This window comes from Sceloporus occidentalis, unplaced genomic scaffold (genome assembly GCF_023333645.1).
Source record: "Sceloporus occidentalis isolate IW3139 unplaced genomic scaffold, rSceOcc1.0.p SCAF_3, whole genome shotgun sequence".
NCBI lineage: Eukaryota > Metazoa > Chordata > Lepidosauria > Squamata > Phrynosomatidae > Sceloporus > Sceloporus occidentalis.
In genome coordinates this window covers 193,846,450-193,871,937 of record NW_028316983.1, presented here as the reverse complement: position 1 = coordinate 193,871,937, position 25,488 = coordinate 193,846,450, and the positions used below count along the sequence as shown (strand labels likewise).

At 41.3% G+C, this 25,488-nt stretch overlaps 2 protein-coding genes across 9 annotated transcripts in view; both read left to right on the top strand.

Moving 5' to 3' along the window:
* TRAPPC8 (trafficking protein particle complex subunit 8) overlaps positions 1 to 16,530 on the top strand; it is a 110,618-nt gene extending 94,088 nt beyond the window's left edge. For 7 of the 8 annotated variants that reach the window (XM_089517230.1, XM_089517229.1, XM_089517233.1 and 4 more), the window contains 4 exons: positions 3,518 to 3,565; positions 7,320 to 7,465; positions 14,201 to 14,287; positions 15,543 to 16,530. In XM_089517230.1, coding sequence (XP_089373356.1) covers positions 3,518 to 3,565; positions 7,320 to 7,465; positions 14,201 to 14,287; positions 15,543 to 15,777 — 516 coding nt within the window. In that variant the 3' untranslated portion in view covers positions 15,778 to 16,530. The remainder of the gene's footprint in view (positions 1 to 3,517; positions 3,566 to 7,319; positions 7,466 to 14,200; positions 14,288 to 15,542) is intronic. The other variant, XM_089517236.1, reaches the window with a different exon arrangement.
* Positions 16,531 to 18,371: 1,841 nt separating this feature from the next.
* Positions 18,372 to 21,886, top strand: CATSPERD (catsper channel auxiliary subunit delta). The gene has a single exon (XM_089518849.1). It carries the CDS (start codon positions 19,400 to 19,402, stop codon positions 21,797 to 21,799), a length of 2,400 nt encoding a protein of 799 aa, XP_089374975.1. The 5' UTR covers positions 18,372 to 19,399; the 3' UTR covers positions 21,800 to 21,886.
* The last annotated feature ends 3,602 nt before the right edge of the window (positions 21,887 to 25,488 follow it).

The window sequence follows — 25,488 nt, the reverse complement described above, 5'->3', positions numbered from 1 at the left end:
GATACCTGAATGTCAGACAAAGAACCTCCTTTGTGAGGATGCTGGATGGACTAGGACAAGTCAGCAAGTACTTATGCTGCCTTAGGCAGCATGAGAAACAGTATAAGGCCACCACTGTCCACAAAAAAACCTTAAGAAGAAGATTCTAAAGATGGTCACATTTACTATTAACAGCCTAACAGTTACTTCTCTGTAAAGTTTGAAAAACATTTTTTATGTAAGAAATGTATTAATTTTAAAGCAAGTACTGGTCAGATGGGGCAGACCTGCTTTTCCTTTAACTTCAGTCTCCCATATTATACTGTATATACTCATAAAATCATAGAATCGTAGAGTTGGAAGAGACCACAAGGGCCATCCAGTCCAACCCCCTGCCATGCAGGAAATCCAAATCAAAGCATCCCCTACAGATGGCCATCCAGCCTCTGCTTAAAGACCTCCAAAGAAGGAGACTCCCCTACACTCCGAGGGAGTGTGTTCCACTGTCTGACAGCCCTTACTGTCAGCAAGTTCCTCCTAATGTTGAGGTGGAATCTCTTTTCCTGCAGCTTGGATCCATTGTTCCTGGTCCTGTTTTCTGGAGCAGCAGAAAACAAGCTTGTTCCCTCCTTGATGTGACACCCTTTCAAATATTTAAACAGGGCTATCATATCACCTCTTAATCTTCTTTTCTCCAGGCTGAACATCCTCAGCTCCCTAGGTCGTTCCTCATAGGGCATGGTTTCCAGACCCTTCACCATTTTAGTCGCCCTCCTTTGGACACGCTCCAGTTTCTCAATGTCCTTTCTGAATTGTGGTGCCCAGAACTGGACACAGTATTCCAGGTGGGGCCTGACCAAAGCAGAATAGAGTGGCACTATTGGAAATTACTCAAAGAACCTGTGGTCTTGCAAATTCTAATACAGAAGAAAATGAAAACTAGAGATTTTTCCATCTGTTGGTACAACTTATTGGTTGAAAAAAATCAGAATGATTCTGATTTCACTGAGTAATGATAAAAGGTAAAGGTATTCAATTCCGAGCATAGGGAGTGGTGCTCATCTCTGTTACAGACTAGTTTATCACACTGGCCCTGAAATGGGCCCAGTGCATTCTAAAACATGCCCACATGCGGGTGCGCACAGAACGGGATGGGGCCAAGAACCCCATTTTATCGCATGCTGGAACGCCGCCTTTGCTGCCGGGCATTCCAATTGTGTCCCCGTTCTGTTCCAGAGGGTGCCATTTCTGAGAACTGTTCTGAGAACCAGCAGCAAAGGCAGCGTTCCAGTGTGTGATAAAATGGGGTTCTTGGCCCCATCCAGTTATGTGCGCGCCCGTGCGCGTGCACGTTTTAGAACACACTGGGCCCATTTCAGGGCCAGTGCGATAAATTCCTAAGACAAAGAGTCAGCGTTGTCAGAGACTATTCTGTAATCATGTGGCCAGCATGATTGCACAGAATGTTGTTTACCTTACCACCAGAGTGGTAACTATTTATCTACTTGCATTTGCATGCTTTTGAACTGCTAGGTAGGCATAAGCTGGGACTAATGATGGAAGCTCACCCCATCATGTGGCACCCGGGCCCCAAACTGCCAACCTGCTGAATTTGCAATAGGGTTGAAGGTAGATCTATGTAGCAAACCTGAGGTCTCTTCAGAGAGACTAAACTTTCCTCCATAATTGCAGCGTTTGCCCAGGGAACTGGGAGAGGTTCACTATTACAGTTTAAAAGTTTGTGGAATAAGCAGTGACTGTGAGACTTCATTCTTTGGCAAAACCTAAGGTGGGCAACTGTGGAAGGTTAGGAGGCCACATTAAGTACCCAAAGGTACCTTGGAGAGCTGTGCCCAACCACACTTTTTCTGGGATAGGTGAGTGGGAACAAAAACCCAAAACAAACCATCACCACCAAAATCTAGGGGATCTGGGAGCATTCTCACCATGTTTCTGGGCCTCTTGGGCCCCTGGAGGGCATTTTGGATCACTTTGAAGGGGAAAAAAATCAAAAAAATTGTTTTGAACTCAAGGGGGATTCAAACATGATGAAAATGTTTTTTGTGGGTTTTTCGTGCTATGTGGCCATGTTCTAGCAGAGTTTCTTCCTGACGTTTTGCCAGCATCTGTGGCTGGCAACTTCCAACCACAGATGCTGGTGAAACGTCAGGAAGAAACTGCTAGAACATGGCCACATAGTCCAAAAAACCCACAAAAAACTATGGATGCCGGCCATGAAAGCCTTTGACTTCACATGATGAAAATGCCCTCCACACCTCAAGGAAAAGAAATAGGACCCCACAAAAATGGCCCTGAGGGGATCACATGTGGCCCTCAGGCAAAGCATTGAAAGGTAGTAGCAGACTTGTTACCCTCAAAACAGTGCAGCTGTATGTTTTGCTTTATATCTCAGCTCCTGGAAGAAGTTTACTTTAAAAAAAATTAAGCTTGAGAATCCTGGTTAACTAAACATAGGTTCATATCAACACTGTGTAGCATGTCTAGAATCAGAATAAGATCTGGGGAGCTTGGTAATAATATGGCAGTTGCTCTCAAGTAGAAATTACACTGATTCTAAAAGCAAAGCTTTTTTCTACTACATGTTTAATGCAACTTTTAATAATAATTTCTACCAATCTGTCAGGGGCAGATGTACAGTTTCTTGTTTCTTCCTTTATTTATACTTTCATGGTTCTCTGTTTTGAATTGAAATGTAAGTTTTTATTTTATCCTTGGGGAGTTTGATAACATTCATATCTCACACCAGACTGCAGTTGATTATGTTGCTAGACACATGTCTTACACAGTGAACATATAGTGTTGCAGTGTAGTGAATTGGATCATTCATCAGTCTTGCTGAAGGAGAGAGAAATTATGGCTAGTGCACCACATGTTGACTCCATAGACTTTTTGTGGTTCCCATATCTGCACAGGACCCCACAAGCCCCCACACTCTCCCCAAAACATCAAAAAGCCTCACCTGAAGATTTCCAAGAGTAATAAATTCCAAATAGCCCATTTTCAGATAGATGCTTTTATGTACTGAACATCAAACTTTCTTCAAGTACCCTGAAACTGTGTGTCCTCCCCATATGAGCTGCAGCCTCTCATCCACTCTGATTACTTTTAGCTGGATTCACATAGTGGCAATGTTTATCACTCCACAAGTGCAGAGGATTTTTTCCTCCGGTTTTCATGGTGCATTGCGATTATGCATCGGGAAAGAAAATGACAGGTTGTTGTGTTATCATGCTTTCCTTTCATGGAGGTATCACTGTGTTTGATTTGGTTGCAGACATAATGACTTTTTTCCAATTACAGATACTTAATCATGAATCAGCTTCAAGAAAGTTAGTTTCTTTCCTGGAGCAGCCCTCCTGCACAACAACAGCCCTATAGTTGAATACTTAAATTAACCATGATTCAGCCTAACTTGGTTTATGTACCTGTATATGATTGAATTAACATGTTCATTGGTGTTAGATTGTATTCCACACATTGCCTCTAACTCTTGTTTCATTTTCTTTGACCTTTCTAGGGTTTTAAAAAAGTACTTGGGAATTCTGACTGGGAAGACTTGGAACAGGTACTGGAATCCAGGAGACATGTACATTAGAAGTATATGTTTCTAAGAGCACTTTTTTTTATAATCCTTGGCTAAATTCATACTTTTTTTCCTTATAAGATGCATGATACCATAAATACCAGATTAATTGTATGTGACCTTCTTGCCTTTGAATAGTTAGATGTTTTGGCTTTTCAGACCACATACTTGCTGCACATACAACAAAACCCTTACAGTGTTCTCAAGACAGTTAATATTTGTGTAGGCAAGCATATTTCTGTATTTGTGGAAAGAAAGTGATGTACAAAATGACATTTTTATACAACACTGATAAGACTGGGACCATCATGGAAAAGTACACTTTTGTTTAATCTATTCTCAACTATAACATTTTCTTCATAGTTTATTAATTTCTGAAAGTAATTAAGGGAAATAGACTGAGGTCAACAAAATGAGCTTGAAACAATGAACAAAATCAAGTGGTGGACATCTAGTGATAAAAGTAGTTCTGGTGCTTGTATGAAGTTGTCTTCTACCTGCTCCTTCCTTTCACATTACTTATTCTTTAATTCTGGATGGTTTCCAAGCCTTCTAGAATATATATTTAGGGCACATAGGGGCTGCGTGGAGACAAAAATTGCTTCCTCCACCTGAATCTGTTGATGGAACATCTGCCAGCAGCTGTCTGTTTTAAATGCTGGCTGCTGTAGCATGGGGTTAGAACTCCTGCTATTAACAAATTTATTTCAGTTCCTTTGAAAAGTTATGTCTTATACATCTTACTTTTTGGAAGAGTAGTGATAACACACTTTATAGAACATGATTGCTCACAGTCCTGTGCTGTATTTTGCTAGCATTACCACTTTACTTCAAGAAAAATGCAGGTTGTATCTGTAATGTAAGTGTTACCAAGATGGTAATCCTGCATCCAATCTATGCTGCGTCAGCTTACAGGCAAAAATTCATATGATGGAGTGTCTCTCCAAAAAGCAAACTAGTACCTCGGGGAGAAAGCTTGAAGATATTTAAGCTGAGCAGCTTAAAGAGTTACACCATTGTTGTGTAAGAGTTCATTGAGAATAATCCTTCAGATGTATAAAGAGTTTATCATGTATTCTTGCATGGTAGGGGGTTGGACTGGATGGCCCTTGAGGTCTCTTCCAGCTCTATGATTCTATGATCAGTTATCAGATTTGTATATAAATGAGTGTCGAAGAAAAAAAAAGGAAAATAGTACAATGATTTGACATTGTTTTTTTCTAAAACAAATGACAAATGCTTTTACAGCCTCCCTCCCATGTAGGGTTGCCATAATTCTCTTCCATTAAACCGGGACAAAGTGTAGGAAAAATGTAGGACAAATTGTAGGACATTCAAGAAAAATGGGAGACACGACCAATTAAAAGCCAAAAACATTAATAAAAAACAATATAAATTAATGCTTCTCAGTCATGCTCAAAAAGGAGAACATTTTGACATTCTTCCTGGATAAAAGGTTGGGATGTAGCTTTGTGTGGTTTGTGTGTTGGACTAGGACTCTGGAGACCAGGGTTCAATTCGTTGCCTATTGGGTGACCTCAAGCAAGTCACACTTTCTCAGCCTCCTCAGCGGAAAGCCATGGCAAACCTCCTCTGAACAAATCTTGCCAAGGAAACCCCAGGATAGGTTTGCTTTAGGGTCTCCATAAGGCGGAAAACAACTTGAAGGTACACAACAGCAAATAACAACTGAATGCTGTACTTTTAACTGCAGTGGAGGGTCCAGCATGGTGTAGTCCAAGGTCATCCAGTCCTGAGTATTGGACTAGGGACAATGGGAGACCAGGGTTCAAATCTCAGCTCAGCCATGGAAACCCACTGGATGACCTTGGACAAGTCACACTCTCTCAGCCTCTCTGGGAAAGATAAAGGCAACCCCCCTTCTGAAGGAACTTGCCTAGGAAACTCTACAGGGGCATCATAAGTCAGAAAGGAGTTGAAGGCACACAACAACAACAACAGAAGAGGAGGAGGAGGAAGAGGTGGGAGGAGGAGAAAGAAGGAGGAAGAGGGGAAGAAGAAGAGGAGGAGGAGTAAGAGAAATAAAAGGAAAAGGAGAAAGAAGAAGAATAGGAGAAAGAAGATAAGAAGAGGAGGAGTAAGAAGAAGAGGAGGAGGAGAAACAGGAGAAGAATGTGCAATATGGCAACCCTACCCTTGCCCCTTCAAGGCTGAATTGCCTCCGGAGCAGAAGCCACCCTTTCCGGGGGTGCTGCCGGGCGGAGGGCATCTCGGTCTAAGAGGTCCCAGGGGGGTTGGCCCCAGGGCTGCCTCCGGGACCCTCCCTCTCCACTGCTGCCGCCTTTGCGGTCTAGCTCCTGTTGGAGCTTTGTGGGAGGATGAGGAGAGGTCCCCCAGCGGCTCTTCTCCCATTCTCTGGTGTCAGCCTTGATGGAAGGGACAGCCCCAGCACCGCCCCAAAGGCTCCGGGAGAAGGAAAGAGGGTCAGGAGCCAGCGATCCTCTTCTCCCTCCCCTGCCCCCCTAACCAGAGAGAGAGAGAGGGCTAGGTCCACAAAGGGAAGGAGCCATGGAGCAGGAAGGGATGCTGAGGGACCCTAGCCTCCTCTGGAGAAGGCCTTGCTGTGGGGGCCTCCCTCCTTGGGGGCCAGCAGGCTGGCTGAGGCACCATGTGACTTCTCTGCTTATGGAGAAGGTATGGCTGCAGTGGCCTCTCTTCTCGGGGTCCCCCAAAGAGAGAGACCTCCACGGCAAGGCCTCTCCTCCCGTAGTGGCAGAGCTGCACTGCGCCTTAGCCAGACAACTGGGCCCCAAGGAGGGAGACCCTCACAGCAAGGACTCTTCTCCCCACTGCCTGCCATGCGGCGCGGGGCCTCAGGCAGCTGTCTGGCCCCTGCACAGTTCCGCCACCGCTGGAGGAAAGGCCTTGCCATGGAGGCCTTTCTTATCGGGCCCCACCCCACATGGCAGGCGGCGACAGAGGCCCTGCACTGAGCCGCATCTGAGCCCAGCAAAGGCTAGCAAGGCAACTAGGCCTTGCATGCTGCCGCTGTTGCACAGAAATAATGGTTAAGGAGGAGGAGATGGCGGCAGCAGAGGAGGCAGGAGCCAGGACTGGCTCTAAACCCGGGCCAGGACATTCAAAATGGCTAAAAACTGTGAATGTCCCGGCAGAATCCAGGATATGGCAACCCTACTCCCATGCATATGGCTGCCAAGTGAAACTAATGTTGCAGACATTGTTGAAGTGGACTCCATCTTTCAGGACACTCAGTTCTTGCTGTAACTGACAAATGTGACTAACCCTCTGGTAGCCCTGGTATAATGAGATTCCAATTATACTTGCTTTCCTGGTCCCCACCTCTACTCTGTTCATTGTGTTCTCTGCTGTGTATTGAGGTGAGAGGATAGTTTCTGTTAGCTGCCTTGAGACTTCCGTGGTAAGGTGGGCTATAAAATTAGAAATAAAAATATGCAGGTATATGTTTGATATGGAAAAGTGGCTAATTATGTAAGCGTTATATTTAACCTGAATTGGCATATTCAGACTGACTTAATACAGCTTAATAGCTTAGAAATTTCTTGTACTTTCTGTATTTCGTACATACCAGGATTTAGTCTGTTCTCAACTTGATTTATAGGAAGAGCCAGTTAAGTTACTTCCTTGTGTTTGTGTATATTTATTTGAATAAAATAGATTTCTACATGTAGAATTCTAAGTGCTTCTTGATTCTAGCTAGCATTGTCTGCATTGTCTGAACATTTTTATGTTCCAGGAGTCACCAGAGATAGGTCTCTTAAATTTCTTTCGACCAGACAGTACATCTGTACCTGCCAGACCACCATCAGACCAGCTTTCCAACCTTATTAAAACTAGACTTCATTATCCTGAAACCTTTGACCACTCATTTCATCAGGAAAGGTTAGACTAATTCCTAATTTTAATTGTTAAGAATTTTAGATGCTGATCTGTGTGCAAATATTTTAAAAAGCTGAATAATTATATGATGTAACTTCACTAGAAAAAATGGAAATACACTGTTCTTTTAATAGTTATCTTCATTTTTAACTCATGAAGGTTGTTACATAGTCCTCTACGAAAGTGCACTATAAATCACACCTGTACTGATTCAAGAGGATTCAGCAGAGTATTCATATTCTGAGTCAAATGTAGCTATTGAAAATATATGAGAAACTCTCATAAGTAAAATCTGATTGTTTTTATAACTTTCATCAACCAAAACACAGACCTGTAATTCATCAAATAATAAAATTCCCCAAATACAGGTTTCTGAAAAAGTCATGGGAGTAAGTAATAGGATAAGGTGCAATCAGTGGGTTGGATCCAAATTTGCATTTAGTGTGGCATTGCTGTTGCTGTAGTAAGTGTGTTAGGCAGCCATTCTGTTTTCCACCACAGCACTGTGCTGTGTGTGAACAGATGTTCCAGAGTGTTGAAATATCCTGAAAAACATCATAGAAAGTGCTGCTGGGATCTGTGTGGAAAGGAGGGAAGATTGTGGGTAGACTATTCTCCTCCTCTAATGAGAGGTCAGTGTTGGATTCCAATCTCTCCTGCAATGGAAGAAGCCCTTCCATTCATAGAGAGTATGTATTGATCTAGTGCATTGCCTTGTTCACTGGAGCAGTATAGGTGAGCTCTCTAGTCAAAAATCAGGTAGATTGCACTGAAACATGACTAGATAAAATACAGCATTATCACTCTTCATATTATCCTCATTCTCTGCAAAATCCCAAATAAACCCAGACAAGTATATTTATCTTTGCCATTTGGTTTCCAATATGCACAATCTTATTTTTGTGTTGATTATTTTCAGAAAATGAGTTGGTACTTATCTTGAATGTTCATTCTTGGATGGCCTGGAGGAGCAATCTACAAATGTAGGATTATCTCTTGCAGGCCAGCACCCATCGTAGAAGTTCCAAAGTCCAAGATTGTTTTCCCATTAATACTGTTTTTTCTGTTAATATGGCTGACTCATATGCCTTCACATCAGAGTCTTTATAAAACGTGCCTAAGAACCTCACCTGGTTATATGCTGCAGTAGTTGTCTTCTTCTCACTTATTATGCTTATAACGTCTTATTCCTTTAACTAATGATGATGATGCAGCCACATTTAGGATGGAGGTGGATTGCTCCTCCAGGCCATCCAAGAATGAGCCTTCATGGTAAGTATTAACCTCATTTTCTGGGTGTCCTCCTGGATGAACAATTCACAACAGTTGGGATGTACCTAAGCTCCCCTGTCTTGAGTAGGTGTGGCTATCCCAGACTACATCACTGACTGCAAGACAGTCTGCTCAAAGGCACCTTATGCTGACATATTTGTCTATTTTATAGTGTCTTATAAATGTTGATGACTTTCCACCCCGCTGCTGTTTTTTTTAACACCCTTTAGTGCTGTTTTTTTCATTATTGTTGCTGTGTTACTCTCCTTATTTCTTTTACTCTTGCTACACTGCACCTCCTCATGACTGTCCTTCAGATCTAATGTCTGCAACATTCTTTATCTCTCTGGCGTTTCTTCGCAAACGAAGATTCAGGAAAGACTCATCCTGCGCTTTCTACAAGCGCGTTGATGACTAAAAAGCCCAATCCGAGATAAACAAGTCCGGTTGCAGAAAGCACAGCAGAAAGTCTCCATGGGTGATGTTTCCGGGTTGTGGTTCTTTCTGCGTTGTTGTTTCTCTTCGAGACTCGTTCGGCGTGAGCTTTCAAAAAAGGCTGCAGCATTGTGGATAGTGCGTCTCCATGCCTCCCGATGCGAGGCCAGGGCGGACCATTGTTGATCAGTTTGGCCGAGCCTGAGATGTTGTTTCAGGAAGTCCTTATATCTCTTCTTTGGAGCGTCCCTCTTATGCTGACCCGTGGCACGTTCACCATAGAATACTATTTTGGGGAGGCGATGGTCCTTCATCCTAGAAACATGTCCTGCCCAGCGCAGCTGCGTCCTCAATAGCATGGCCGCAATGCTAGTGATACCTACTTGCTCAAGGACAGCAACATTCGTCACATAGTCAGTCCAGTGTATATTTAGAATTGTGCGTAAACAGCGCTGATGAAAGCGTTCGAGGAGTCATAGGTGTTGGAGATAGATGACCCATGTTTCAGACCCATAAAGGAGAAGTACAATGGCTCTATACACACTGATTTTTGTGCTTCGTCTCAGGTGTTTGTTACTCCAGACTCTTTTGTGAAGCCTTCCAAATGCATTATATGCCTTTGCTAGTCTGTGATCAATCTCTTTATCAATCTTGGCGTCTGAGGAGATGATGCTTCCCAGGTAGGTGAACTGCTGGACAGATTTAAGCACAGATTTGCCTACAGTAATGTGGGGATGGTAGTGTTCTTCCTGTGGTGCAGGCTGGTAGAGAACTTACGTTTTCTTCAGACTGACTTCCAGCCCAAAGAGCTCTGCAGCTGTAGCAAAGCAGGATGTTAGGCGCTGCAGAGCTGCTGTTAAACAGGCTACCATCAGTACGGTAGCGTATATAAATGCCGTCTTCTTCGAGATCTGCTGTAGCCCTTTGGAGCATCATGCTGAAGAAGTTTGTAAATAGAGTTGGAGCGAGAACACAACCTTGTTTCATACCATTAGTTATTAGAAAGGGCTCCAAGAGAGCGTCGCCATATCTGACTTGACCTTGCTGGATAATCATTTTGAGGAATTTTTTGGGGGGTGAGGGCATCCTAGTCATTCCAGGATCTGCCACAGACCTTTTCTACTCACAGTGTCGAAGGCTTTGGTGAGGTCGACAAATGTTACATAGAGTCCTTTGTTCTGCTCTCTACATTTCTCTTGCAGTTGTCTAAGGGCAAATACCATGTCTGTAGTGGGCCTATTAGCTCTAAAGCCACATTGGCTTTCAGGGAGAAGTTCTTCTGCAATAGCAGGAACTAATCTGTTCAGGAGTATCCTTGCAAGGATTTTTCCAGCAATGGAGAGCAGTGTTATACTTTGATAGTTTGAGCAATCGGATTTTGCTCCTTTTTTCTTATACAGGGTGATGATGACTGCATCTCAGAGATCTGATGGCAGTTCACCTTTTCCCCAGCAACTCACAAGGAGCTCGTGGAATTTATCATGGAGCACATGACCTCCATGTTTCCAAGCTTCAGGTGGAATTCCATCAATCCTGGCTGCCTTACCTTTTTTCATCTGTTGTATGGCCTAAAGGGTTTCTTCCAAAGTGGGAGCCATGTCCAATTCATTTTTCATTGGTTGTTTTGTCATATGCTGAATAGCTGAGTCTTGGACTTCTCGGTTGGCACTAAAGAGGCTTTAGAAATAACAGATGCTTAAAACTGTCTACATTGATTAATCTGCTTCAAGCTATTTCTATTTCCATTTCACTCTTAGAAATATCACTAAAATTTCCTCTTTATATCTCTCCCACAAACATCTCTGATTAAAATTCCATTTTTGAATTTAATTCTGCATTAACTTTTTCTAATTTTTTTTACTTTGAACTGCAGTTTGCATCACATTTTCCTTCCTATTTTCAACCTTTTTAATTTTATTTCCTTCCTTTTCTTTTCATTGCCTATATTTAACCATATTGGTCACCTCAGACTCTTCTACCCAATCATCATCTGAAGACAATGTGTGTGGAAGAGTGTGTTCTGATAATTCACCATCCCTTGTTTCTCTGCCAACATGCTTTGTAACAAAGGAATGAAGTTCTTCCTTTACTCTGTTCCCTCTTTGTTTCCACAACACCTGTCCATCAAACTCTAATAATAATAATAATAATAATAATAATAATAATAAAATTTTATTTATATTTCTCACCTCTCCCTGCGGATCGAGGCAGGATTACAACAAAAAATAAAATAAATTTTACAAGATGCAAAATACAATTATCTAAAAATGCAGTCAATAAAATAGACAGCAATACTGCTACCAATCATTAAAAATAACCAAATCGTCATCTGTTTTCCATGCTAGCTAGTCAGAAGTGGTAGTGTGCTTTGGAATCAGCTATAGAAGATCAGATGGATCGACCTGCCAGAAGAGGTCAGTCTTAAGTGCCTTCTTAAAGGCTTCTAAGATGGTAATAAGATGGATCTATCTGTTCTGGTAAGTTGTTCCATAGTTTAGGGGTAGCGGCTGTGAACGCTTTATGGAAAGTTGTAGCTAGTCTAGTTTTCATATATTCTAATAATTTTTTCCCTATGTTCTGAGAGTGCGAGGTGGATTGTGTAGGGAGAGGCCCAAGCCATGTAGGGCTTTAAAGGTAATAACCAACACTTTGTATTGCCTGCGTTCGGGCTTGCTCTCCTGTTGCTTGAAAATGTCGTGTGATTCAGCCCCCAGTTGTGGAAAGTCTGTTCCCAACATGGATGCCCAAAGCGGTATTGGGTTGTTTCTCTGCTCTGAACTACAGAATTACTGTCCTCTTCTGAGGAAGTAGCGCCACTTCCTTTGTTTTAGCCCCTATTTTCACCTTTTTAAAAATAGCATCAGTTCAGTAGCCTTTCTTCTGCCACTTGTAATTTCTTGATTTCTTCTGCTTTGCTGCTTGTGCCTTCTTTAGTGAGAAAGTGTGAGAAACACTCCAAATTGCTCTCATCAGTTGTAGTATTTTCAAAGATTTCTCTTTTTAATACCTCACACTGCTTTGTAACCATCTTTTCAATGTATTAACTGTCTCTGCATGATCTGCTGGTTAGCAGTCAGCAATGCCGATTCTCTCACCCCATCTTCTTTACTCTTATTTCTTTTTCTTTTCCATTGGAAGAGTTTCTTCAATATCTGCAGCCTTGTCATCTAAATCTTTCCCCGTTTTCTGAGTCTTCATCATTTACAAACTACGAATATAAGTCTCTAGGACCAGATGAACTATATCCAAGGGTATTAAAAGAACTGGCAAATCTAATATCGGAGCCATTGGCAATAATCCTTGAGAATTCCTGGAGAACAGGAGAAATCCCAGCAGACTGGAAGAGGGCAAATGTTGTCCCCATCTTCAAAAAGGGGGAAAAAGAGGATCCCATCAATTATTGTCCAGTTAGTCTGACATCTATACCAGGAAAGATTCTAGAGCAGATCATTAAACAGAGAGTCTGTGAACATCTAGAAAGCATTGCCATAATCACAAAAAGTCAACATGGGTTTCAGAGAAAGAAGTCATGCTAGACAAATCTGATCTCTTTCTTTGATAAAACTACCAGCTTGGTAAATGAAGGAAATGCTGTGGATATAGAATATCTGGATTTCAGTAAGGTCTTTGACAAGGTTTCCCATGACATTCTTGCAAACAAGCTTGAAAAATGTGGGTTAGACAATGTAACTGTTACATGGATTTGTAATTGGTTGACTGACCGAACCCAAAGGGTGCTCAACAATGGCTCCTTTTCATCCTGGAGAGAAGTGACCAGTGGGGTCCCAAACGGTCTGTCCTGGGCCCAGTGCTATTCAACATCCTTATCAATGACTTGGATGACAGAATTAGGGGTATACTTATCAAATTTGCAGATGACACCAAGTCAGGTGGAGTAGCTAATACCCCAGAGGACAGGATCAAAATTCAAAATGACCTGAACAGACTAGAAATCTGGGCCAAAGCTAACAAAATGAATTTCAACACGGAGAAATGCAAGGTACTGCACTTAGGGCAGAAAAATGAAATGAACAGATACAGGATGCGTGAAACCTGGATGACCGAGAGACTACATGTGAAAGGGATCTGGGAGTCCAAGTAGACCACAAATTGAACATGAGTTAACAGTGCAACGCAACAGCTAACAGGCCAATGCGATTTTAGGGTGCATCAATAGATGTATAGTGTCTAGATCAAGAGAAGTAACAGTGCCACTATTCTGTTCTGGTCAGGCCCCACCTGGAATATTGTGTCCAGTTCTGGGCACCACAATTTAAATGGATGTTGAGAAACTGGAGCGTGTCCAAAGGAGGGTGACTAAAATGGTGAAGGGTCTGGAAACCATGCCCTATGAGGAATGGCCTAGGGAGCTGGGTATGTTTAGCCTGGAGAAGAGAAGGTTAAGAGGTGATATGATAGCCCTGTTTAAATACTTGAAGAGATGTCACATTGAGGAGGGAGCTAACTTGTTTTCTGCTGCTCCAGAGACTAGGACGCAGAGCAATGGTTGCCAGCTACAGGAAAAGAAATCCCACCTCAACATTAGGAGGAACTTCCTGACAGTAAGGGCTTTTCGACAGTGGAACAAACTCCCTCGAAGTGTAATGAAGTCTCCTTCCTTAGAGATTTAAACAGAGGCTGGATGGCCATCTGTCAGGGATGCTTTGATTTATATTTCCTGCATGGCAGGGTGTTGGACTGGATGGCCCTTGCCATCTCTTCCAGCTCTATGATTCTGTGATTCTAATCAACCATGAATGAATGCAAAAAAACAAACAAAAAACCCAAAAAACATCCAGCTGGCTATGTGGGAAGTGTAAAAACTGAGGTTTAGGCACAGGAGTCAACAATCTTAATGGAAAAAGAATCTTGGACTTTGGAACTGCTGCTACTGATGCTGCCATGCCCTGAGTAACCTAATTTGTGGATTGCTCCGCCATGCCATCCAGAAAGTGTTGGTGTTATGCTCTGTGGCTCATTCAGTGTCAGAAGTATCAGGACAGTGTTGCTAATGAAACTTTCCTTTTACAGCCTTTGTATAGTTCCGGTTACACTTCTACTTTCAAATTGCTCTCAGACTGATGTTGATGTAATCATTGATCTGCGGCATAAAGCAAGGTAATTTTCCAAAGTTGAATCTTTATGTTAGTAAAGCAAATTATTATTAGACCACCTCCTGTGGCCACCAGCATGTCTCTATTTAAAGCAGAAACATTCTTCTGTTTAAATGCATAGTATCTGCAGCTATAAATCACTAATTCCTGGGAAAAGTTCATTGAAGTTCGTTGAAAAGCTTTAAACTGGAAACGTTCTGTACGTTTCACCTTAACAAAGAACCTTGCCAAACTGTTTCCATGCCATGTGGAAGGTTGCAATAGTGAGAGGAATAGTCAGGATCTCTCAAGTCCTTGTTGTTAGGACAGCATAGAAAATGGCAACTACATAATTCATGCACAAGAATTGGCCTCTTTCTACATGTGTGCATTTATTGATCTGAAACACATACAAATCTAATCTTTGCACATCTGTTTTTGTGAGGTATATGGCAGATCCAGAAATGTACTGCCTAGAATGCTAAACCATGTATTGTTAAAAAAATCTTTTGGTCAGTAAGATTGATATAGTACAGGAGAAAGTATGGACAAAACATGGTACACATTGAAGAAAGTGTGATAGAACAATGTTGTAAATTAAACAAGTAAGCAATTAAATGTTTGTCCTGGAGTTCTAGAGTTTACAGTTTTCCATTAACATCACTGGAAATACCTCAGAGAGGAATTCTTATTAAATGAAATCGAGAGAAATCAGACCCTTTTCATTATCATGGCGTCTGGATTTATCCCCCTGATGACCATTCTCTTCCCCACTTCCAGAATAAGACTGCACCTTTAATTCTGCTACTCTTCTGTAGCATTTTTCAAAAATGATCCAGTTTGAGATCAAAAAACTGTAACATACAAAAGGGAATATGATTCCACGTGTGTATCACCCTTGCTTAATCCAAACAACCAAGTAATTTGCATTTAGGATTATGTGATCTTGCAAAATTAATAACTAATATTCCTACCATATATTGTAATTATTGTCTGCTAAAAAAGCAAGGCTTATAGAAGAATGAAATTAATTTTGTAAGCAAATGTATTGAAAGGAAACAAATTTTAATGTGTAAAACTGAAATTTCTTGTAGCACAAATAAATTAAAGGAGCACTAAACTAGTTTAGTTGTATTGACTTAATTTTATTCCCATTGTATTTTTGATTCCTAGAAACTGTTAATTTGCCTGTGCCATGTGTTTATGCTCCTTTTTGGACAAGAAGGTGAAATATGACATGTCTCTGTGTTTGTTTGTTTTTTGATTCTTTTCTTTTCTAGTGCAGAAACACTTGAAATCCATGGTTCTTTTACCTGGCTTGGAAAAACACAATACAAACTTCAGGTGAAAAGCCAAGAAGTGTGTACTCTACAGTTAAAGGCCTGTTTTGTTCGTACTGGAGTTTATAATCTTGGAACGCCGCGAGTATTTGCCAAGCTTTCAGATCAGGTTACTTTGTTTGAAACAAGCCAACAGAACTCAATGCCTGCACTGATCATCATCAACAATATTTGACTAGCTGAGAGATTATTTTAAAAACCAAAAAGGAGTTTGAATGCTGTTGATAACTGGATTTCTTTCCGTGGGCAGCCGTGGCATAGAACCTGTTAAACGATGCAGATAAAATACAAGCCTATTATGATTACTTGTCTTTTTCTGTTTCATAACGCCAGGCATATTGGACTGACAGTTAATGTCTTTAAAATATTTCTTAAGTTAAAATGCAATATTCAGGCAAATTGAAGACACCTCAAAACAAAATTGGAGAATTGTTGTATAACTTAGCTCCTAGCCCAATGCAGCTTTACTGCTGTGAAAATGTAGAGCATGTCTTAATATTTGTGGAGGAGGCAATTCAGGAGAAAGACCTTGTTGGCATGGGGAGGGGTTCAAGCCATCTGTTCTTAATTATGTTATTTCTGTGAAGTTCAATAAGATATAAACAAATCTCTTCAGTTATTCATTTTCACTTTTCAAGTTGAGGCTACTTTTTTCATGTATTGATAGCCAAGTCCTTATTGGCAACTGCATACAGTACTTAATATTATTTTTAAAAAATGAAACTAGTTTGGATATTTTCTCCTTCATCTCAGTACAAAATGCACTATTTCACAACCATGAACTGTTTGTCATTTAAACTCATTAACTTTATTATGTAACTATAACAATTTAATTGATCTGTTAAAAAAATCCAGTTAATTAAGCTTTTCAAGAAATGTATTATATTTATAACAAATGTGCTGTAAATAGAATAAAATGTGCACTGTATTTACTGTACTGATGTATTTCATAAGTTTCTGAAATCCTGGAAGAGATTAAGGTAAGTGTCCATTATTACTTGATGGTTAGTGCTGGTTTAAATAACACTTCTCCTGCTTCAGCCAGGTATAAGTGGAGTAGGCAGGCCCACTCCATCAAGCTTGCATAGGAACCATTTTTATTTGGCTTCTTTTCTCTCTGAAATCTCTCCTCCTATGTCCATTGCTGTCATAATTCACTCCCTGAACAATTCAGATGAAAATGAGGAGGAGGCAGCCTTCCAAGAATGTGCTGCTCCTGCTATTGACGGTCTCTCTGAGTCCTGAAAGCTGGGGGCTGAGGTGGTGGGAGTCCCTGTATGGGGAGCCCTGGTGACATAGTGTGGTTAAATGCCAGTCCTGCAGCCACAACGTTCTAAGTTGGATCCTGGAGGGCTGCAAGGTAAAGTCAGCCTCCCATCCTTTCATAAGTCAGTGAAATCTGTACGCAGCTTGTTGGGAGTAATTGGCTTACATATTGTAAACCATTTAGGGAGTGCTTGTTCACTGATAAAGCAGTATAGAAATATACAGTCCTCCGTCCGTTCTCGTGGTTTTAGTGTCTCTCGTTTATGCGCGAGGGACAAATTGAGGGGAAAGAATGGAGCGTGTACCTGTGCGCCTATATTCAAGCCATTGGCGCTTGAATATAAGTGAAACTCCATTTTCCCAAGGGGGTCCGGAATGGATCTCCCACAACAAAGGAGGGGCAACTGTATTGCTATTGCTATTGCTGTTCCCCCGTAGGAAGTGGCAGAGTCTGAAGGCACTGAGGATAGGCCCCTATCCTTTGCTGAGCAATGAAGAGAGGAACACTAGTAGCAGTGGCTGTTAAGACAATGATTAATTAGGCACCTAGTGGTGTTGCCCATAAATCTCCCAGCAGCCCAGTGTCATTTGTACTTCTTGACTGTGATCTGGCTTGCTTTGATGGCTTCATTTACTCCTTGTTAGCTTATGGCAGGGGTAGGCAACCTTTTTGAGCTGGGGGCCAGGTTGCTGTCCCTCAGACAACCGGGGGGCCAAAGCCAAAAAATAAATAATTAAAAAAATTTAAATTTTTTTTAAAAATATATAAATAAACCGGGACAAATGTAGGACAAAATTTTCAACTGGAGGACACGCGGGAAATTTTGCTGATTTTTAAAGAATGTTAATATAAATGCATGTTTCTGAGGCTTCTATAGACAATTGTCCCCAAAAGGCCCCAGCAGCAATCGGCAGCAGGACCGGTCTGGGGCCGGTCCCAAGGCCTCGCCGGGCCGGATCTGGCCCACGGGCCGTAGGTTGCCTACCCCTGGCTTATGGTTTCTGGACTGCTGACTTGCTATAATGACTCCTGGACCAACTGACTACCACACTTTCATTTTGCCCTCCATTGGGAATAAGCTGTGACTAACCTTTCTTGAATTGACTGCTTGACTGTTCTAGCATTATAACCTGCTTCCTAAGATGATTGATAACTGGAAAATAAAGCAGTTGTAGAAATGTGCTTCCTAGGATAATGGATAACTGGAGAATAGGATGATTATTAATTTGTTTGTTTGTTTATTGTATTTATACCCCTCCCTAAAGCATTTGCAGAACTTTATGGTGTAGTGGTTTGAGTGTTAGACTGCAACTATGGAGAACAGAGTTCAGTTCCCAGCTGGGCCATGAAATCCACTGGGTGTCCTTCAGCAAGTCACATGCCCTCAGCCTTAGGGGAAGGCAGTGGCATAACTGCTCTGAATAAATCTCGCCAAGAAATACCCATGATAGATTTGGCCTTAGGGTCACCATAAGTTGGAAATGACTTGAAGGCACACAACGACAACAAGATAAGTTAGTGCTTATGTTTTATTCACTTAATATTCCTTTCCAATTCTGTTTTCACTGTATTGGTTCTGTATTGTTCTTGAGCTTGTGGTCATAATCCTTTTAAATTTGCCGATTAGGAAGGGACATTTAGAATATTCAGCCAGAGAACCCTTAGGCTTCAGTAAACTACAAATCCCAAAATCCAACAGAAGGCAGTCAGAGTAGTTAAAGTGGAATACCAACACTTTAAGAGTGTAGTGCGATAATCTTCACAGTTATAGCACTATGATTCCACAATAAAGGCCTTGGCTGCATCCAATGAAATCCCAAGGTTTCCAGTCTGGAGAGGCACTAGAACTCTCTACTCCTTCTAGTACCCTCCCGTAAATGCACAGCCCAAGATTGCATAGGATGTTGTCATGGCAGTTAAAGTGGAATGTACTGTATTGTAAATCTGCTGTGTAAAAGGGCCTGTAGTCCAGCATCCTGATTCAAACTAAAACACCTTTGGGAATCCCACAAGCAAGATATTAGGCCAATACCACTCTACTACTTTTGTTCCTCATCAACAAGGGTTCAGTGAGTGATTAAGCAACTAATATAGAACCATCAAGAGATACCATCAAGACACAGATACCAAAGACTATACCCACACTTGCTTTTGCAAACAGAAGCACTTTACTTCAACAATTTACTTCAAAAGTAGCAGACTTCATATCTGTACTGTCTGTACATTGCCTTCCTTATTTAATTATTATAGTTCCTTGCTCTAATCCAGAGGCTGAGAAGAGAGTTTTACACAGGCCTACTAGTAGTCAGCCGTAATCACTGCAGCAAGCAGAACACATCCAGAATAAAATGGCAGTGCAAACTACACCAGAGCCATAGAGATCCGTCCCATTGCTACTCCTCCCCCTGGACCAGCCAACTGCCTCTCGGAACCAACAGCCAGAGCAGTTGACCGGCAAAGTCTGAGGGAAACTGAGATCATGCAACTGCAGCTCCTTTAATCTGAGCCCTCATATAACAGACTGTAATTGATGAAAGGAAAGAGGACCATGTTGTTCCTGGAATCTGACACTTACTTGGCCTTATTAGTGAAGCTCTGGCTCCTCCCAGTTAGTATGAATGTTGGTGCCTGGCCGTGTAGCTCTCAGAGACTAGTTCGTTCAGCTGCGTCTTTTGATTTGAAAATGGTAAGAGCAAAACCTCCAGCTGGCCACCTCCTTAGTTTCGTCCATGATAACCCTATCATAATAGTGCACCCGTGTGCAAAGAGATTTGAAGAAGGGCATACTCCAAGCATATACCTAGGAAAAAAAGTTTTTATCAGCACGGACAGATTTGAGAGCAGCCTTCAGCCAGTAATGGTCCCAGCAGTTTTAGCAAAGTCACCAGCCTTGGTTAGTGCTGCTGTCTTTATCCACAGTAGTCGTATTGTACTAGTCATAAATGGAAGAGTTTATCTTTATTTTTATAAGGTACTAGATGTATGGTTGCCAGCAACAGGGATTAATAGTCCAGTTACTGAGCTTTCACAGTATAGTTGTTGCTTCGATGGACAAAACCCTGTCTGTTACAATATGAGTACAGTTGTTGTGGCATATGACACAGGCAGTTTGGCCAGTGACAGCCAGATCTACTACTCCAAAAATGGAGGCTTTAAATTTGAACTGTTACTGGGAAAACCATACAAGGATGGCATAGTGCTTGGAGTGTACTATTTTGCTTCCTCATCTGAAATTGGATTGCTCCTCAATAGAACTGAAGGTAATTCATCTTTGATTCATTTTATATATGGAGACCTAGAGTATATGTCCGGTGACACAGGCACACCATTTGATTTAACTCTTCACGATAAAGAAAAAGTTCTCAGCATAATGGCCCCTGGCCTAAGAGGTTTCATCATACTTTGGACCCATGACAACTTTGTGAGCTCTTCCAACAATGGCCAGACAATAGAAACCATCACTGTACTTCCCACAGACGCTTATCCTAACAAAACTTTCCCTACACACGACCAAGGTGTATGTTTTGTGGCTACCAGCAGTTCGGAGGTTGCAGCCCTCACCAAGAATCGACTTTTTTATGGAAGCCTGGATATGGTCTCTATCAAAATGGTGCTTCTTGGGGAAAAGAATGTGACCAAGCCTGATAGCATCTGTGAGGTGATGATGTTTGAAGACAGAGGAACACTAAGTATCATAAACCCCATCCACAGCAATTTTTCTGATTATTATAATTTCCATAAATGTACCATCAACATACAAGCTAGGCTCATGGATCTGCGGCCACCAATGCAGCCTTGTCCAATAGAGATCCTTAGCGGTGAGTTTCATGAACACATGTATAACATTGATGTGAAGCAGGAACTTTCTTTCAATGTCACATTTGTGCCCAAGCCAGGCACTGGGGCACATCCTTATGTAACTGTGAGCAATCCACATGTGCTGGCATTCCAGGCACACATTCTGCAAGAAGGCTATACCTTTGATGGAAACCCTAAATATATCTTACATATAAAACTGCTGGAACAACAGTTCTCAGGAATGGCTCATGAAGATTTTCAAAGTAACTATCCCACAGGCAAGGTGTCTTCCATCACTGTGGATGTTTACAATAAAGGTATATTCTGTATTGACATGCATCCGTTGACTGCTCTTATTGCCGTGGACTGCCCACCTAAGAAACATATCAGAATAGTTAGGACCACAAATGCATGCAGCAAAGGCCTCTTTAAGCCACGCCTGCTTCAAAATTTTACTTATACAATTGATAACCATATATATGATCCAAAGTTTCTTGGTCGAAAAGGTTTACCACAGGAGAACCTCCATGTCAGCTATCGTTACGACCTTTGGAGATGTCCTCTTCTCCTCTATTATGACAGTCCTTGGATTCCAGCTCTTGAACTGTGGGAAAACGATGAGTTTGTGGAATATGTAGCTGCTGATTTTATACTCCTCGAAGTAAATGGAATGCATAATTATGATTATCTTCAGAACGAAGTAGAGGCAAATTGCATTTCAAGAGCTCAAAATTGGACCACTCAGATTGAACTGGATCCTGACAACGATCCAACTACTGCATGGAACAGACAAAATTATGAGAGTTGCAAGCTATCGAGAGGAAATCATTCATTACCATCATCTGCCTCTAAGTATCAAATTCTAAACAAGAATGAGGACAACAGAATAATATTTCCACAGTATAATGGCATTTATGTCTTCAAAGTCATTGTTGTAGATACAGAGTACAGCTACTGTGATCTAACAACAATTTTCAGCGTGTATGTACATGGTGCCCTCCCAAAGTCTGAGATCAATGTTGGTAAAACACTGGTTAGCTTCCTGGTTCTGATATTTGGCTCCATCTTGATGGTATACTTCTTCCCTATATTACTAAAGGAAAATGCAAGAATGAAATCTGTTTGGAACTGATACTTTTTTTGTTTTCCCAAGTTGAAAGATGTTACCATAGGGATAGTTTTAAAGTTTCATAAAGAGCACCAGTAAAAGCTATTTATATGGTGACCCAATCTTTTAAGGATAACTGTAATAAATTGAGTTTTATGAGATTTTAAAGAAATTTTAATGGCATTTTTAAAAATTCTCTGTCTTTAGACATAGCCATACATTTCACTGCAGGAATATGTAAGTTGACAAAGACCATGTGTCCTGTTTTCAACACCAATCTTTCCATTTCACAATGATAAGGATGACTAATTTACTCTTTTGTTATGATGACTTACACTAATTCTATTCAACCCTGTGCCAGTGGCTAGGCATCAGTACGATGGAATCTGTTCCTTATCCCTTCCCTCAGGGGCCTCTGTATCAGCAAAAAACCCAGCTCAGGAATGGATTCATTCTCACTGGGCATAAACTCCAATGATCCAAGTCTTCAAGCCATTAATCTTAGTTTCAACTGCTAAATAGTGGCCATGGTCATCTTGAAAAAAATATTTTAGCAGGGTAACTTGCCAGCATAGTGTAGTGTTTTGTGTGTTTTACTACAACTCTGGAGGCCAGGGTTCGAATCCTGGCTTGTCCAGATAAACCCACTGGATGATTTTGGACATGTCACACTCTCTCAGCCTCAGAAGATGGCAATGGCAAACTCCCTCTGAAGAAACATGCCAAGAAAAACCCTTAAAAGGTTTGCCTTAGGATCACCCTAAGTGAGAAGCAATTTGAAAGCACAATAACAACTTTCGTTTATATAAGTTACAATCCCTATTCTAGATAGACATAAAAATCTGTTTTTTTACTTTTGTAAAAATGTTGTAACAAAAAAATCCACAATGACACAGATGACCAATTTAATCTTGTGCTATGGTGACATATAGTAATTCTATTTAACAGTGTGACAGTTGTCAGATATCAATGCAATGACACTAACCCCCTCCCCACCACCAGGGTCTCCACATCACCAAAAGCAGCTTAGGAAGGGATTCCCAGGCTTCCAGAGCCAGTTTGCTACCATCAAAGGGAAATTATCAAATTCCACTCTATACTACTCCAGGATCCAGCTTTATGTTATTGTCATGTTTACTCTTGTCATCTTAAAATTAAAGTGTAGCTACCAGAGGAGAAGAGTGCTTTAATCCAATTAAAATGTTTGAGCTCTAGCAACCTGTGTAAACCCAAGTGAAGTAAATATGTGTAGATATTATTAAAGTTTGTTGTATGTCTTTGAACCATTTGAGTTTTTGACATCCTAAGGAGACCCTATCATTGGATTTTTATGACAAAATTTGTTCATAGGGGGTTGTCTTTGCCTTCCTCTGAGGTCAAGAGAGTATGATTCACTCATGGTCACCCAGTGGTTTCTATGGCTGAGCAAGGATTCAAACTCTTGTCACACTCCAATACTCAAACCACTATACCATGCTGACTCTCTCACATGACCTTTATTATAAATCTAATAAATTTCATAGAATCGCAGAGTTGGAAGAGACTACAAGGGCCATACAGTCTAACCCCCTGCCATGCAGGAACTCTCAATCAAAGCATTTCTGACAGATGGCCATCCAGCCTCTGTTTAAAGACCTCTGAGGAAGGTGACTCCACCACACTCTGGGGAAGTGTGTTCCACTGTCAAACAGCCCTTACTATCAGAGAGTTCCTCCTAATGTTGAGGTGGAATGTTCCAGATCCTGTCTTCTGGAGCAGCAGAAAACAAGCTAGCTCCCTCCTCAATATGACATCCCTTCAAGTATTTAAACAGGGCTATCATATCACCTCTTAACCTTCTCTTCTCGAGGCTAAACATCCCCAGCTCCCTTAGTCATTTCTCATTGGGCTTGGTTTCCAGACCCTTCACCACTTTAGTCGCCCTCCTTTGGACACGCTCCAGTTTTCAACATCTTTTTTGAATTGTGGTGCCCAGAACTGGACACAATATTCCAGGTGGGGTCTGACCAAAGCAGAATAGAGTGGCACTATTATTTCAGAATAGAGTGGCACTATTATTTCCCTTGATCTAGACACTATACTTTTATTGATGCAGCCTAAAATCATTGATGTTTTTAGCTGCCACATCACACTGTTGACTCATGTTCAATTTGTGATCTATTTAGACTCCTAGATCCCTTTCACATGTAGTTTCATTCACCAGCTGTCCCCCATCCTATATCTGTGCATTTCATTTTTCCACCCTAAGTGCAGTACCTTACATTTCTCCGTGTTGAATTTCATTTTTTTGGCTTTAGCCCAGCTTTCTAGTCTTGATCCTGTCCTCTGGGGTATTTGCTACTCCACCTAATTTGGTATCATCTGCAAATTTGATAAGTATGCCCCCAATTCTGTCATCCAAGTCATTGATAAAGATGTTGAATAGCACTGGGCCCAGGACAGACTCCTGTGGGACCCCACTAGTCACTTCTCTCCAGGTCACTTCTCTGCAGGATGAAACAAAACTATTGTTGAGCACCCTTTGTGTTTGGCTGGACAACTAATTACAAATCCATGTAACAGTTGCCTTGTCTAGCCCACATTTTGCAAGCTTGTTTGCAAGAATGTTATGGAGAACCTTGTCAAAGGCCTTACTGAAATCAAGATATACTATATCCACAGCATTTCCTTCATCTACCAAGCTGGTCGTTTTTTCAAAAAAAAGAGATCAGATTTGTCTGGCATGACTTCTTTCTCTGAAACCCGTGTTTAACTTTTTGTGATTATGGGATTGCCTTCTAGATGCTCACAGACTCTCTGTTTAATGATCTACTCTAGAATCTTTCCTGATATAGATGTCAGACTAACTGGACGATGATTGTTGGGATCCTCTTTTTTCCCCTTTTTGAAAATGGGGACAATATTTGCCCTCCTCCAGTCCGCTGGGACTTCTGTTCTCCAGGAATTCTCAAAGATTATTGCTAATGGCTCTGATATTACATTTGCCAGTTATTTTAATATTCTTGGTGTGATAATGTCCTCTGTCACCTGTTAGCATTTTGAATCTTCTTCATGCAGTGGCCCCACCATTTCCTTTTTCTTCCTTTTCCTGCGGACATATCCAATAAAGCCCTTTTTATTGTTCTTAACCTCTGTAGCAAGCTTGAGTTCATTCTTCACTTTAGCTTTTTTGACTTTACCGCTACACGTGCTTGCTATTTGACTGAATTCCTTTTTGGTGATTTCCACCTTTTTCCATTTTTTATACATGTTCCATTTAAAACTTAGCTCAGTTGAAAGTTCTTTATTCATCCATCCTGGTTTCTTGAGACACCTCCCAATTTTTCGTCCTCACTGGAACTGTTTGAAATTGTGCCTTCAGGATTTCCCTTTTGGGAAACTCCCATCCGTCCACAACTCCCTTTTCTTTTAGTATTCCTGACCATGGAATCACCCTGAGTACTTCTCTAAGTTTACTGAAATCAGTTCTCCTAAAGTCTAGAATGCGTGTCTGACTATGCCAGGCTTCTCCTTTCCACTGTATAACAAATTCCAGGTGAACATGGTCACTTCCACCTAATGATGCCACCACTTGCACCCCATTAACCAAGTCATCCCTGTTAGCTAGGATCAGATCTAAAATAGCTGACCCCCTTGTTGCCTCTTCCACCTTTTGGGCAGTGAAATTGTCTTTGAAGCCAGTGAGAAATTTGCTAACTTTGATGATTTGGCTG

Coding starts and splice junctions, on each gene's coding strand:
- CATSPERD (XM_089518849.1), top strand. CDS start 19,400: ATGAAAGGAAAGAGGACCATGTTGTTCCTGGAATCTGACACTTACTTG.